The sequence below is a fragment of the Anguilla rostrata genome, chromosome 6 (genome assembly GCF_018555375.3).
Source record: "Anguilla rostrata isolate EN2019 chromosome 6, ASM1855537v3, whole genome shotgun sequence".
Taxonomy (NCBI): Eukaryota; Metazoa; Chordata; class Actinopteri; order Anguilliformes; family Anguillidae; genus Anguilla; species Anguilla rostrata.
The window spans coordinates 54,787,829-54,804,104 of NC_057938.1; the positions used below are offsets into that span (position 1 = coordinate 54,787,829).

General features: G+C 46.9%; 1 protein-coding gene across 1 annotated transcript; it reads right to left on the bottom strand.

Moving 5' to 3' along the window:
* Positions 1-94: 94 nt before the first annotated feature.
* selenoi (selenoprotein I) lies at positions 95-16,079 on the bottom strand. The gene is made up of 10 exons (XM_064340681.1): positions 15,884-16,079; positions 11,802-11,870; positions 11,259-11,367; positions 9,738-9,812; positions 8,257-8,519; positions 7,784-7,892; positions 7,526-7,574; positions 7,100-7,280; positions 5,886-6,068; positions 95-5,115 (listed from the first exon to the last, which is right to left on the bottom strand). The coding sequence occupies exons 1-10, from the start codon at positions 15,938-15,940 to the stop codon at positions 5,005-5,007; spliced, it is 1,206 nt and encodes a 401-aa protein (XP_064196751.1). The 5' UTR covers positions 15,941-16,079; the 3' UTR covers positions 95-5,004.
* Positions 16,080-16,276: the final 197 nt, after the last annotated feature.

The window sequence follows — 16,276 nt, forward strand, 5'->3', positions numbered from 1 at the left end:
CTTTTTACAAAAATGTAACATCCTGTCATATTACTGTAAATGTCTAGAATTTTTGTAAAATATACTACATATTCACAGCAAATGTATGTTTAAAAAAAAAAATCCATACCTGAAAGACGCAATAGTGAATTAGTCTATATAATGTCGAGCATCGCAATATCGTCTCAGGTTGTGTTAACGTCCGAGCTGACTTCGGGCATGAACACAACCGTCCCTGGGGCCCAATTTAAGTTTTTCTTTTGTTTTTAATGTGATTTAGTGATTTTCCATTGGAGCATGTTGGGGGGGGGGCACAACAACATTTCTTGTTTAGGGCGACTGAAAAAACACGAAGGATAACATTTGCAGTGCATTCAATTTTGTGGAAGGGAAGCGCAATGTCCGGTTTAAATATTTTTTTTTTTTTTAAATTGCACCAGGAAATTCAGAGAAGGCATTCTGAGAGTCAAGTCGGGGAACCAGTCCTCCAATCCAGTGGGTAAGCAGACAAACTGACTTTACACAAAAACACACAGGTAGGAATAAAATCTGTAATGCACCTGGTATGGACGGGTGAGACAGATACAACAGAAGATGGAATACACACTGGATACAATAGAACACACCGGTTGTGATGGTAACATGTTTTTGACATATTACCCACAATCTTACCAGGGCATTTCAGGAAACGGGCTTATGAAAATGGGTTAATAACATTAATAATGGGGGGGAAGTGATTGTACTAGATCAGATTATTATGCACTTAGCAAAACATTTCATTTTAGGAATACTACAGGAGGCTGCTTCCATTTTCACATTCGTCTCTGCAAACGTTTCATTCAGGATTTAGAACTCACACTGCAAATAGATTCACATTTACAAATGTACAAACAACCAAAAGGTCGTAAAGCAAAAAAAGAGTTCCTTTGTTTGTGGAAATGTACAATACCACGTGTTACAATTTCAGTCACGGTCAAGGCGAAGGTGTTTGTGGGAGCACCCAAACCAACCATCTTGGCAAGGCTTCTTGCCTTATTCTCAATTACAAATCGCCACCGACTTGGCTCCTGAGGACAGAACAACTGACAACCCCATTTGACACATAGGTCTGGACTATCAAAATTGTGTCCTTAACTTTTGACTTACAAATAAAATGCCCAGGATATTTTTTTCCCTCCTTCATCACAAATACCCCCTCAAAAAAAAAATATATATTTAACACAAAAACTAACTAAAAGTTTGATTCAAAAGCAAAAAGCCCAACCAAAAAAATTAAAGAAAAATAAATACAAGTTTGTATTAACTTGCAAGTCAAAGGACACATGTTGATGGCATCCAAGTTCAGTAGTTACCAAATTCTAGAAATGCATTTCAATGAACAGCAGACAAACAGACAGAAGCTCAGAGGCTAATTCACACCTGTAGCACCTGGGCCACATAACTGTAATGTATACCTGGGGAACCTGCAATCCATTTGAAATCCAGTGACACAGAAGGCTCAGCAATACAGTCAGTGGAGACAGGATCCCTAATATTCCTCTACTCCAGGAAGAAAGAAAAAGAAAATATAGATATCAAGAAGTCAGTGCAGCATCAACAAGCAAAAAAGCTGTTCTGCAAAAACGTGCTAGATTTTTAGTAACTATTGTGAAGAAATACATTTTTAAACGACACTGCAAAAAAAAAAAAAAAATTAAATAAAAAATAAATTAAATTAAAAAAAAAAAAGAATTCCACCACTGACCTGCACATTCACGTCCCAAATACGTTCCCGCGTCATCGGTGCTAACATACCATGAGGTAGAACAGTTAATATTTGATGTGCGGCGCGTACAGGCCACTGACAACGTAATATTAAATTTCGCAGGCGGTGTGCAACTGTTCGCTCGCATATGCACTCGCCGAAGCGGCAAAATCGTCACTGTTTTCTTTCGAACGGGTGGCACGGGCAACGCCATGGAAACTACTTGCGATGGATCTGCGTATGTCACCCATTGAAAACAAGTAGTCACTTTTGTGCGTTAGGGGAACGTACGCCTACGCCTAGTACCAGTGGTACTTTTGCGTGATGGATGTTATGCACCGGAAAGACAAACGCTTGCAAGAACACAGGAGCGCAGCGGTAAGAACGCGGGTGCATTTCTCAGAACTGCCAATTAAAGCAAGGAAGTCGCGTTGAATATTCAAGTATGTACTCGTGCAGCAAGCCAATTAATAACCGACGCATTATTTATGATAACCATTTGTCCCCGCTGTTGGTACATTAACGAGACACATGAAGATCCATTTTTTTAAAGAAAAAGAAAAAAGTAAACAAGACATTTTAATGTTATTAGACCGAATTTACTGTGATAGCGAATTTGTCATAAGCTTTCAAGCCAAGGTTCTTGACAATGCCCAAAAAGTTCAAAGGTCTGGGTAGCCTAGCATCCAGTTTGCAAATGAAACTAAATCCCAACTGCATTTACACTCACACACACACGCACACACACACGTGCACACCCCCACAAAGCAGGCAATGAGGACCGCACCCCATCGTCTGATGTATGAACTGAGCAGCTTCATCCCCATTTAAAATCCAGTTGATTTTCTCGTGAAATGGTACGGGAAGCCATTCTAATAAAACGGCTTAAGCCCCCCCCCCCCACCCCCCCCACTTTACAGTTTACACTGTAGTCTTTCACACTATTCACATATCAGAGCACGTGTCCATTTTACAACAGGGTGTCTACAGGAAAGCCCCGCCCCACCCCAATAACACCACAATGGCACAGTGACACAACATGTAGCTATAGTGCATTCTGGTGAGCCTGCAGCAACGTCACCAGGCAAAACAGTGCCACCTGGTGGAGGAGAGAGCAAAGGCACCATTGTCATTGACCGTCAGGTGTTGTGAAAGCAGTCATCCACAAAACCTGTTTTTGAATAACTGCTGCTCTTGCGGTCATTTAACAGCACGTTTATATATATTTATATATTCATTTAACTCTTGGATTTTAATATACTGTACATTTCTCAAGTGTACATTTCCACGATACAGGATTACAGGAGGTTAAGGATTAAAGTTAGATAAATGGTGATGGTTAATACAAACTACAATGATCATTACCAAGAAAATATCCAGAATGCCAAATACTTCCAGCTGACCCCAAGCTCTCTTCTGATGACCTTCATGCAATTTCTATGGAACGCAAAACTGGATTCTGCAACCATCACTTCAACCCGAAAGACCACACAAATTTTCTCAAATCATCTGGCTACGATTTCCGATTGGAGCAAATTCACAAATATTTGCTCCAACAACCCCAGCCAAAGAGCAGAGGAGAGAAAACAAACCACAAATGAAAGAAACTCACTCCTTCAATCTGACAACACTCATGCGGTACCTTCCAGTACACGTTACCCTTAAATAGAAACTCCACTGCATCAAGTCGGTCTGAAAATAGTCTTCAAAAACATAAACCGTGATATTGAATTTTTATGGGTTGTTTGGGGAGAGATAAAATTGAAGTTGTTTTAAAGTGAACTATTCTATAAAAAAAGAGAAAAAGAAATATATATTATATATACATAAGTGTTGATACTTTCCAGTTCACAGTTACTGGAACTGAATCTATGGCAACATATAAACTTTACACCAGCGCATCTTTGACCAACTCCCACCATCTTGACAAGACCAGTACACAGCTAATCACAAGAATAATGATAGCATTAACTCATAAGACATGTATAGACATCAGACATGTTTACAAACGGAAAACTAGTGGTTCATCTCGTTTAAATAAGGGTGTGCGAAACCATGCTTGTTTCTTCAGAGTTAACCCTTTCCTGTAGCGGGTTTCAGGCGAACTCTTCATTCAAGCATGAGGTAAACTCAATCAAGCCTACCAGAGGTTCAAAAAAAAAAAAAAAAAAGGAAAATAAAAGGATTAAGGGGGCGTTACGAAAATCGGCATGCTGACACACCACCACTGGACATCTCAGAACTCGATTCGAAAATTCAGTCTGCGCAATTTCAACTGACAAGTAAAACACGTTGGACTTGAGCGATCTTCTCTCGCCGGCTGGTTTAAGGTCGAACGCGAACACGACCCCTTCCTGTGGTGTACATTTGGTTCCGAATGACTGCAGTCCTCTGGAATCACGATTATGATACAATAAGCTGTTGCAATGTCCAGTTTTTTAAGGCAGAAGTACTGCACCTAAGTACGCTTTAAACATCGTCATAGTGGTTCCCGGCTAATATCGAGAGGGGAAAGGGGGGGGGGAGAAAAAAAAAAAAAAAAAACCGTTGCCGAAAGTTGCCTTCTTGCTTCTTCTTTTGGAACCCGTGGCCTTCGTCGTCAGGGTTTGTTAACGCCAGTCCTGCGTTGCACAGACGCGTTCAGGTCGCAGGCTGTAGAATTCTGGGCGCTGAACACGTGTGAGAGGAGACGCAGGAGGGGAACCCCCAAAGCGTTAGCGTCCGACAAAAGACAAAAGAACGTTCGGCGCGTTCCAAAACGTTGAGTTTCAGAAACGCCCGCCGATCCAAACCAGAGCTGTGATCTAAAAAAAAAAAGGGGGGGAGGGGGAGAAAGAGGACATTTTCTCCGAAAGGTGAAAATGTGTTACATTCATAAAGACGTTATAAACGTGAAGGAACGCGATGCTTCCTCGACCGTACGTTCTGCTTGCGGAGCAGAGGTGCACTGTGGGACGGCTTGGCGGGGCCAGGGTGCGGAGCTGAGCTGCTGGAATCGGCAGAGGAACACCTCCCATGGAAACCAAACCAGCGGAACCTCATTTGTTGTACGGGGTGGGGGGTGTGGGGGGGGGCAAAAAAAAAAAAAAAACTATGGAAAAAGCCAAACCTCCCGACAGGCCAATGGAAATAGCCGACGATGACAGTGACGGTGGGGGCTGATGTTTCGAGGGGGGGGTGTGTGGGGGGTAGGGAGGCAGGGATGATGGATCTCCTCGCGGGAAGGTGTTCGTCGGTGTCCGTGGTGATGGGCTGCGGCGCCGGAGGGCTGCTGGGACAGTCTAAACCTCCGCAGCCTGCAGACCGACCTTCTCCTCCCCGTCTAGTCAGTCCGCCCCGGGCTTCCGGAGCGAGAAGGCGCAGATGTTGAAGTGGTCGCTGAGCTGGTGCACCTGGGAGGGAACGGGGGGGGGGGGGGGACGTCAGCGCCTACTGCAAGTTCGGTGGGTGCCATTTCAGTTCCTACCCATTTTGAAAATCAGGAAATACTGGTTTTTAAAGACCCTAAATGTCAGGCTAATCTAAAAAGACCATAATTTTTTTTTTTTAAAGAATAATGTTTAAATAAATACATAAATAACATTGGAAGGGTGAGGCCTGGCAAACATGCTGTTTGACTGCCACCTTGTTGCAACTGTACGTATTGCTGCTGATACGCGTTTTTTTTTTATTTTTTAGAAGTGCCTTCAGAAACGTTCAGTTCACACACTTCAGTGGACACTCGTACAGGTGAAAAGACTAGTGCATACCCTGCTGGCTACTGAACCACCACCACCATCACCAATATATACGTATATATATATATACATATTTTAACACACAAATTTACTGCAGTGAATATCCACTCTATTTTTTTCCAGGCTGGAGGCAATACAGAAGAGTGGATGGGAGTGGCCAATGTTTTATACGAGGAAGCAGATAAAAGTAATAAATTAACTTTCAGGATGCGGACGCTCCCCCCCCTGCCATGATAACAGTTTTTTCCTCCATCCGCTCCCCCCGAACCTTCCTGGTGTCCCGTGGAAGAACAAATAAACAGCTCGGAGAACCGAGACCTTGGTCGCTCGTAAAGATGGCAGCGTTGATAGGGCAGGTCGGGAGAAGCAGAGGGAGGGGTCGTCCTCGGCGCAGGTGGTTAAATTTTTTTTGGGGGGTAACTCACCACTGAGACGCCGTAGTGCACGTGCGCCAGCACCACCACGCCGGTCCAGGCGTAGAGGAGCAGCGTTTCGGCGTGCGTGACCGTGCCCGTGGCCACCAGCAGCACCGCCGCGCCCATGGGCAGCAGCAGCCAGCTCAGCGGCTGGCAGCGCGTGTTGCTCATCTGGCACACGATCAGCTTACACTGCGGAGACACCGAGAACAGCACCGTCAGGGCAGGCCTCTGAGACTCAACACTGACGCCTCTATCTGAGACTCAACACGGAGTTCTCTCTCTCCGACTCAACACCGAGTCCTCTATCTGAGACTCAACACAGAGTTCTCTCTCCACTTGTGACTCAACACCGAGTCCTCTATCTGAGACTCAACACAGAGTTCTCTCTCTCTGACTCAACACCGAGTCCTCTATCAACCACACAGATTCTCTCTCCACTGTGACTCAACACCATCTACTGACTCACCGAGTCTCTCCTGACTCAACGAGTCCTCATCTGGCCACCGTCCTCTCTTCCCTGTGATACACTTACTTTGACTGAATATGGAGTCTCTACTTGATACCAGAATGAAAGGACTGTCTCTCACAAACACATGTACAGACACAGACACACACACTCGCGCGCGCACACACACACACACACACATCTGGCTTTCCTCAGCCAGAGAATCGGTTTCCGCCTGACTCACACACCCTTCAGCTGTGAGTCACCCCCCCCAGAGGGCAGGAAAGATCTCTTCTGGCTGTAATCCCCCCACCCCCCACCCTCCCAGTACTGAAAAACACAGCTCCCAGCTCTAAGCTTCACAAGTCTCAAAAAAAACTCCTTTAAACAGGATTCATATCCATGAATGTGACAGACAGGCCCTCAGTTTGGTGGCAGGGCGGGGCAATGATCAGATCCGCAGGGAAAGGAGACTGTGTTCTGTGCACACATCAGCAATAATGACGATAAAAGAAACCATTACAAACATCAACCATAATCACAATACGGAAAATTACAACTTATAACAACAAAAACAATAAAAACTGTTATTATTCCAAGTTACAGTTAGGGTTATAGTGTTCATAATATTGTGGAAGCATAATAATAATAATAATATAATAATAATGGTAATAATGATAATAATAATGTCAATAATAGTAACAATGCTACTGCTACAAGATATCACCACCACCGGAATGGCGTGAGGGATGATGGGAAGGGGGCGGGGCCTCACCGTGACGTTGGCGAAGGCAGTCCCCACCATGAGGTAGAAGACGCGGGGCTGCAGCTGCAGGATGCCGTTGGGGGAGAGCAGCACCCACAGGGTGGAGAGGAGGAAGAGGAGCACGGGCGAGAGGAAGGGCAGGAACGACTCGTACAGGGAGCTGTGCTTCAGCGTGTTGCTGCGGTACGCCCTGGCGGGAGACAGCGCATGCTGTAACTAACGGCAACGCCACTATAATGCTAACACCACTGTAACGCTACCACCCCTGTCACGCTAACACAACTATAATGCTAACATCACAATAGCGCTAACATTAACTATAACATTAGCACCAATACAACCACTGAGAGACAGTCCACTCCACAACACATCCCCCCACCCCCCAAAAAAAAAATTGCTTTGAGTTTGTATCTGACTTTGAATTCAACCACTTACTTAAAGACGTTGCGAAGACTCATCGGAAGAGTCACAGCAAAGGAACAACCTGTTCGGGGGAAAAAAAACACAGTCAAAAAGTGCATTTTAAGATATTCAGTTAAGATGTATGCCTGTCATCCACCTTAAATCCTTCCCACGTGAGGTTACTCTTTTGCTAAAGACGAGCAGATGAGCATCACGCAGCGCTCAGCTCCAGTCCACAGAAGTAAAAACGAAAGTAAAAATGAAAGTAAAAACGAAAGTCCAGATTCTCACCCAGAATCATAATCGTGAACAGGTCTCTGTAGTGGAAATTCCAAAAGACTGGGATGTACCACGTCTCCACACCCACAACGGCCGTAATAATGTACACGATGGAGATGGTCTATGCGGGAAAAAAAACAAAACAAAGATGGCTGAGTTATTCAGAAAGGAAAATAAAAATGCTTTATTCCCCACACTCAAACCTTAGCTTTTGAGTCAGGACTCCCATTTCCCCTTTCCCAGCCAAGATTAAAGAAAAACGACTTCATCTGCAAACACGGGGCAGTTTCCAAGGACTACAAATCCCATCATGCTTACAAAGAGAGCCTAATGCATTCTGACTAAATCCAATTTCAGTTGAGTGGAATTTGACGACTGGGACGGGACACCCTGCCTGATGGTTCAGTGAGAACACAGAGGTACCCACACAGGTGTGTTTCACCTCCGACACACCTGGTCTGCAAAGCGCGCTGTGATTGGCTCACCACTTGGCTGACATCATAGCCCCAGGGGAGGAAGAGGATGCCGGTGTTGTACTTCTCCCAGTGGGAGAGGATGAAGGAGAACAGCACCACCCACAGGATGTAGTAGAGCGTGGTCACGTTCACGCCCGTCACCCCCCTGCCGAAGATGGAGTAGACCGTGGCCACGAAGAAGATGCAGGCCCAGCTGTCCAAGCCGTGGTCAAACAGCTCCCCCAGTGGCGTACTCGAGTTGGTCCTCCGAGCCTGCTTGCCATCCACGCCGTCTGGAACGCACAGATAACTATCCAATCAGGATGGGACCGCTATGCACACAGTGTCAAACACACAGATGCCTGGATTCTATCACACATTTCTACCGTAACGAACACATTTTTCATTTCAAAGATCGAGTACCTCACAAATACACGTGATTATTTGGGGGGGGGGGGTCTCTTTCCCATGGTGGGGTGGCAAAGATCGTCACCATAGCAACATTCTCCAAACGCCTGCCTGCTTCTGGCAGTACAGTGCCGGGGGATTTGTTTTGGGCTAGAGACCCGGTGCTGCAGAGGAACCTCACACGGTACAGTGTCAGCAAGCCCCACCGCCCATTACTGTCACAGACAGGCGGGGTTCGGGACCCCCTTATCTGTGTGTTTCACAACTTCGGCTTTTACCACCTCGTACATAACTCTTTGGGCTCTCAGGGCACATCCCACTAATTTAAAAATAAATGAATAAAAAAATGACTAAAAAGGAAAATAAAACGACCAAAAAAATTTCACACAACTTATGTGAATTGTCAAAAAAAAATTTTGGTAGAAGCATTTGGGTTCTGCGTTTTGTTTTTTATTCATTTTAATAATAATGTTTAACATGGCCAAGGCAAGGCAAGTTTATTTGTATAGCACCTTTCATACAAAAAGGCAATTCAAAGTGCTTCACATAGATACAGAATGAGACACAGAATTAGTCATAAAGATTTGTGTGAAGAATATTCACTTCCTGTTTACAAGTACATGTACATAGTTAACCGAAGCCTACGGGAAGACAAGTTAAATAAGTTAAAGGTAAAAGCACTTCAACCACATTTTAACCTTAAAGGTGTACAATCACAAAGATGCGACTAGAGTGTTCTCAACTGAACATTCTAATGCCGACGTAACAATCACTGCTGGCAACTGAAAAGAGCGGAGTTCTAGACTTCTAGAACACTGACTTGGAATTTTGGGGCTTTGCACTGGGATTCTTGGGGTGGGGGGGGGGATTCCTCAGCAAAGTATGACCAAGCACAACGCGGTCTGAACGAACGACTGTGAGACCCAGGCCACGGGACGCTTCTGGAAAAAAAACCTGACGTTACATAATTCCTCCCTCTCTTCCACGCTTGCTTCCTTCCTTTGGAACACTGGGACATCAAACAACCCCCACCCCAACCACCCCCCGCCCCCGTGTGGTGCAAAGAGCTGGTGTAGCAGAATGCCACCGCCAGGCAACAGTACCTAACGTGTACGCCAGGAAGTTGAAGAGGCCAGCCGCGACCCACACCCAACTTGGCACGTGGACGTGACCTTCAGCTGGAAGACAAAAAAAAAACAAGACCAGGTTAAAACCTGTAGTAGTATATGGCTGGACCTCACACATGTGATCCGGCCGGCCAATGGTGTAACTTCATAACTCAGCCAACCAATGGTGTAACTTCATCACTCAGTCACTCAGTCAGTCAGTCAGTCACTCACAGACATTCGCATTCGTAGGGCTGGCCCCGCTGTTGCGGTCCAGCCAAAAACAAGAAGCAACATGGTCTGTGAAGGGAGGTCTACAGTAGAACAAGCCTACGAGCTGCACTGAACACAAATGAGGGTGAACGTGATTTTTTTTTTTTTTTTTTTTTCAGGTTCTCCCCCCACCCGGGGTTATATCAGAGAATAAATCAGTTTCAGACCAGAGAAGTCTCAACCAGAGGCAGGGTATTTCGGATACATCGTAAGCACACACATCTACATCACAACGTATAGCACAAACCACAAGATCTTACTTACTGGAAACATTCAGAGCCAACACACTGTGAGTGAACTTGGCTTCACTCAGGTGTGTTTTAAGACGAGTCGCACAGGTCAACTAACCGCAGGGGTGTGCAGGAGCGATGAGTCAGGGCACTGATGTACCATGTCGCCAGGTGCACTAACTCCTTGACCGGCAGGCCGAAACAGGGGCAAACCGTGCTCCATGGATTCGCGCATAAACACTGAGAGTACACCAAACGGCAGCAAAAACGCTCAAATAAGGAGAAGACAGCCAAAGAGAAAAAGTGGAGAGATAAGGAGAGAGGGAGCGAGAGAATGAAGAGACAGACAGAGAGAGAGAGAGAGAGAGAGAGAGAGAGAGACGGAGACGAGAGAGCACGTTCGCACCGTGGTGTAATAAATATGTGGAAATCACAATGGAATGTATGACTTAAGCTTTAAATTTAAAACGGGTCACACAACAGCTTTTCACAGACAGAAGGGAGCGCCATCGTTCAGGAGAAAATTTCCTTTTTGGGAGGGGTGCGAGCAGCGCCTCTCCCTACACGGTTTTGGGAGAGCAGGCCAAAGCCTGACACACAGCCAGTAGGCTGAACCCAAAGACTGAAACGGCCACTGCAATTTGTATTTTTTAATAATTTTTTTATTTATTTTATTACTTAAAACACTCATTGTTGATTTGCATTTTATGGAAAACGCCGGCTGAAGGAACACCATGCCATTCCAAGAGAGCGTATCTGAATTTGAATACGACCCAGCAGGAAAGGCTGAGAGTGAGGGAGAGGTCAAGAGATAGAGATCTGGGAGATAGAGAGTACAAGATAGCAGATAAGAGAGAGAGAGAGAGAAAGAAAGAGAAAGAAAGAGTGAATGGCAGAGGTAGAGGATTAGCACAGGTTATCCATGAAGCAGAGGTAGTCCACGCTCTCACTGGTCATAAAACGAAACAGGGCGGGGCATCGGAGCGGGGCGGGGCTACGGAACACTGCGACTCACCTGACGCGGAGAAGTCAAAGTCGTAAAAGGCCAGCATGAGGAAGTTGAGGACGAGGAACATGAACCCTGTGAAGGTGATGAGATTAGGAGCCAGCCAGGTGGGTAACACCTGAGAGAGAGAGAGAGAGAGAGAGAGAGAGAAAAAGGGGGGGGGGGGGAGTGAGGGAAAGGGGGGGAGAGAGATTTGATTTAATGTTATTACTACTAGATTACTACATATTACACTCATCATTAATTTGGACCCTGTGCACCATTTTAAACACTTGAATCATGCATAAAAGGACCAAGGAATACAAATTATGATATCAGGCCTGCATTATTCAGTGAAAGCAGTTTTTTAAAGCTTTTAAGATTTTGTGCTTTTATCCTTGAAAGTAAAAAAAGTTCTAATACTGCCCTCTACAGGTGGGGTTGGAATTTACAAGTTTAAATCTTTATCTTGTGGCTTAGTGAGCACTTTAAATGCAAAGGGGGGGGGGGGGTTCTGGTACAGGGTCTCTACACGCATCGCGCGGCAGTGGGGCGGACCCTCCGCCCTCTTACCTTGACCACGGAGTTCCAGAACGGGTGCATGACGTAGACGGACAGGGGGTTCGAGTCGACCGCGCTGTACTGCAGGAGAAAAGCCACTGGTTAAAAAAAACAAAACAAAAACACAACAAAAAACACACCATTCGGCCTCTCGCCCGATTCACTGCGGGGCCGGTACAGGATGGTTTTAGTCCCCGCCCCACAGCACCACCTCAACCAATCAAATGACGACAAACAGCCGTCCGTCGCGAGACGGGGCCCGACAGGAAGGAACGGCGAAGCGTCACAGGAAGCGGAGGCGCGGGGAGAGAATCCTCCATCGCAGGACTTCCTGCGCGTTCTGGTTTTACGGGACAAAAAAAAAAAGCACCGTTTCCAACATCCGGAGAGCTGGATACCTGGACGGCGGCCTATAAAGCTACATAACATGCGCCTGACTGACAGATCGCTCGATTAATTGACAGAGATGGAGATGGAGAGAGAGAAAGACAGAGAGAGAGAGAGAGAGAGAGAGAGAGGAAGAGGGACAGACAGACAGATGGCCAAATCCATAGGTAACATCACACTGTCCCCTCCAGGCCTATTTTTTTTGTCCTTTTTTTCTTTCCCTTTAACAGAAATGCAGAGTAACAACACGATGACCCCCTGCAACCTCACACTAGATCTACAAAACCTCTGCGGGTAGCAGACCGGCACGCCAGGCAGCGAACGCAACAGGGCTTAGTGCACTTCCTCATCCTACGTTTCCTTTTCGATACACACCCGGGCTACAAGGATAAGACCCAGAACTTCTATCTCACGCAAAAAACACTTCCAGCGCATTTCCTGTGTAAAATAGGAACAGAGCACTGCTGATAGCGTTACAGCTGGTGGAAAGCAGGCTCTGGAGTCCAGAGAGCAGGGGTGTCCCAGACAGGACTCTAATGACATTCTTGGGGGAGTTTGGGGGTAGGGGGGGGGGGTAACATAACCCTCTCACTGCCGCCACAGCAGCTTGAAACTCACACCTCTCCGAGAGGTCAGAGGTCATATGCTTCCTGCGAACGGCCACAGGCACACAGCGGGGCGTCTGGCGTCACCCATGTGCCTCGGGCCACGCCCACAAAAAGCTGCCGAACCCAGAAACCACACACACACACACACACCCGCACCCGCACACACCCGGACTGACTGACACACACACGCACGCACGCACATGCACACACACACACACACATACGCACGCACACACACCCACCCACACACACACACACACACTCACACACACACACACACCACACACACCCACCACACACACACACACACACACACCACACACACACACACACACACCCGGACTGACTGACACACACACGCACGCACGCACACACACACACACGCACACACACACACACACACACACACACACACCACCACACAACACACACACACACACACACACACTACCCACACACACACACACACACACACACACACACCCGGACTGACTGACACACATACACACACACAAACACCCGGACTGACACACACACACACACACCCGGACTGACACACACACACGCACGCACGCGCACGCACACGCACACGCACATACACGGACTGACTGACACACACACACACACTCACACGCCCGGACTGACACACACACACACACACACACACACCTGGACTGACTGACACACACACACCCACCCACCCACCTACCCCCATCCACACACACACACAAGCCACATGCACAGGAGAACACACACTCACACATGCATATACACACGCCATCAGTGCACTTAAATTACTACGCTAGATGAAGACAGACGAGTGCAAAAGCACATGAATGCCTGATGTTAATTTACCGTTATAAATGACCCCATTGTGCATTTCAGAGCAGGCGAACCCGGGGACCCTCTGAAAATGGGGGAGGGGGATACTTTAAATAATATTTTGTTTGTTTCATATTTCGTGAATATTCACATAGCTGTGGGGATATCTGGATCCTTGCAAATGGCTACAAGCACAGACCCACAAATACACCACAACGTAGAAATGATTTCATGCGCAGTATGTCTTTTTTACGTTACATCAGAGAGCAGCTGGTGTCAGATGAGGGGTCAAACTTTAACCACTTTTTATAAAGTATAACCTCCACAGCCAAAGGGCAGCCATTTGCATGTTAGGTGCGCTCCTGCAGGTGCCCCTGACCAAGGCACTTGCCTCAGAACTGGAGTTGGTCCCCGGGCACTGCACTGTGACTGCCCACTGCTCCTAGGTAACTAAGGATGGGTCAAATGCAGAGGACAAATTACTCCATGGAGTTCAATAAAGTATAAAGTATATCTTAATTTTACCGCTCCAAAGACAACAAACTTTTTGAATCCCATGTCTTAAGCCTTCAAATGGAACAAAAAACGCAAGAAATGCATTCGGCACTGCAGGCTCCGCGATTCTGCAGGCCGCAGTATAAGCCCATTCCTGGAGCCGAAGCGCGCGGGCAGGCCTTGGGTTATCTGGAGTGCAGCGGGAGCGCATTTGAAATGCCCCGCGCGTATGCCCCCGCGTGCCCCGGCCAGGCCATAAATAATGGAGATCCCTGGCTGACTGTCTGTCGCGCGGGAGAAACACTACACGCCTGCTCTCTAGAACTCCGCATCCTGCCCGGGACACATCCCGCCCTCCGGTGATATATGCGCGGTGAAGAAACCCTACCTGCCCGGCAATGCATCACAACGTCCTCCTCCGGCCCGCCCGAACCAAGCCTCCATGAACCGTCAATACTTCAGCCGTTGATTCGTAAGTTCGCCTCTTTTAAATAACAAAACGAGGAACTGACTATGCAAATGTTTTCACTGAAAACGTACATTCCATTGCTGGGCTCTATTAGGTGGATCACCCCACGCTACCTGCAACTCAAATGCCCCCCGAGACAAATTGCGTAAGCGTCGATACATCGTCAGAGGTGGATATTCACTGGAGCAACTCAGGTTGGGCGACTTGCTCAATCAAGGTTACAACAGTAGTACCCCACCGGGAAACTAAATCACACCACCTGCTCCCTCAGACAGATTAACTCTTGGACTGTTGCACTGTGGACGCGCTAAACTCGCATCAGAGAACCAGCGCTTCGCGTGAGCGTCGCGCAGGGCGTCAGTCCCCCGTGACAGGGCAAAGTTAATTGCGAACAAGACTGCAGCAGCAACTTGCGGTTTCACACTTGGTTTAGACAAGCCTGTGACGGAAAAGGACGATGTGTGAGCCATTTGTGACAAATGTGTTAACGTTACACGCAGCCCTCCGCGTAAACGCTATTATAAGCAGGCAACGGTCCATGCGATACCGTAACCTTATCGTTACGGTCAGCGACATCAAGAAATGGAAAGTTACAACCTGATCAGCCCATTGTTGAAACAATCAGTTTGCCACGCGACTGCCAGACAAACTGACCGGCTCTCATACAGTAGACCCGCAATAATTTTAATATGACTAGCTGGCTCGTATAGGCTTGCAAATCGAACCACCTGGATTACATAGTCAGTAAACTAAGCCAACTACCTAACAAAGACTGTCACAAATCTCGAGTGCTCGACGTCAATCAGTACAAAGCATGTAATGTTTTTCTACCATTTTACTGGCTGGTCAGTAGGCTAGCCATTTAACCGGGATCAGTGCGGATATGCATCCAAGCTAGTAATCCATCCAACCAGCTGCCCAACGGAAAAGGCCCCCCACACCATATCGTGATATGGAACTCTATATATTAGTGATATATAGGAGAAATACAGGCATCTCGCTGAATGCAGCGTGCTTGTCATCTTAATACATCGAATAGCGTTAGCGCCCCCGTGTAGGACGTTCCCGGCCAGGACGGCACCTTTCCTTAATCCTGCCTCAATCAAATAACACGAGTCGAAGGAACCCCAACAACTGAGTTCGTCCCCAAAACGTCGCCCGGTGCTGCAGCTTTCAAGGCAGTTTTAAAACACTTCTTTAGCCAGCTTGTGCGGTAAGGTTAAGTCATCATATTTCAGCACACAGTGTTGCTAACTAGCAGGACTGTGCTAGCTGCGAATTATGAGGCGGGCTCAGTCACGAAGTTAACTTACCTTGTACTTGTCGAAGCCAGCCAGCTGCTCCTTGGTGACATACTCGTAAAAAGCCATGGTGTCGCCTTTCAGCGTTTATGTACATATACTAATTTTCCCCGACAATAACGATTCAACCTCCCGCAGCGCCGTCCCGTACGCTATCTGTCACGCCGACTTCATCCAGCACCAAGCCGCTGCGGCTCTTCTGACTTACTCCAACCACGCCTCTAGCAAGGACGCACATCCGGGACTGTCATGACAGAGCAACACAAATAGGCAACATTGCCCCCAGCGGTTTGGGGAGGAATAGGAGAGATTCTACAAAACATTGAGATAATTCTAATCCATACGGTTCATGATAATTATCCAGTGTGGTGCCGGTTCAACTGCATTCAAATTTGTGTATTGATT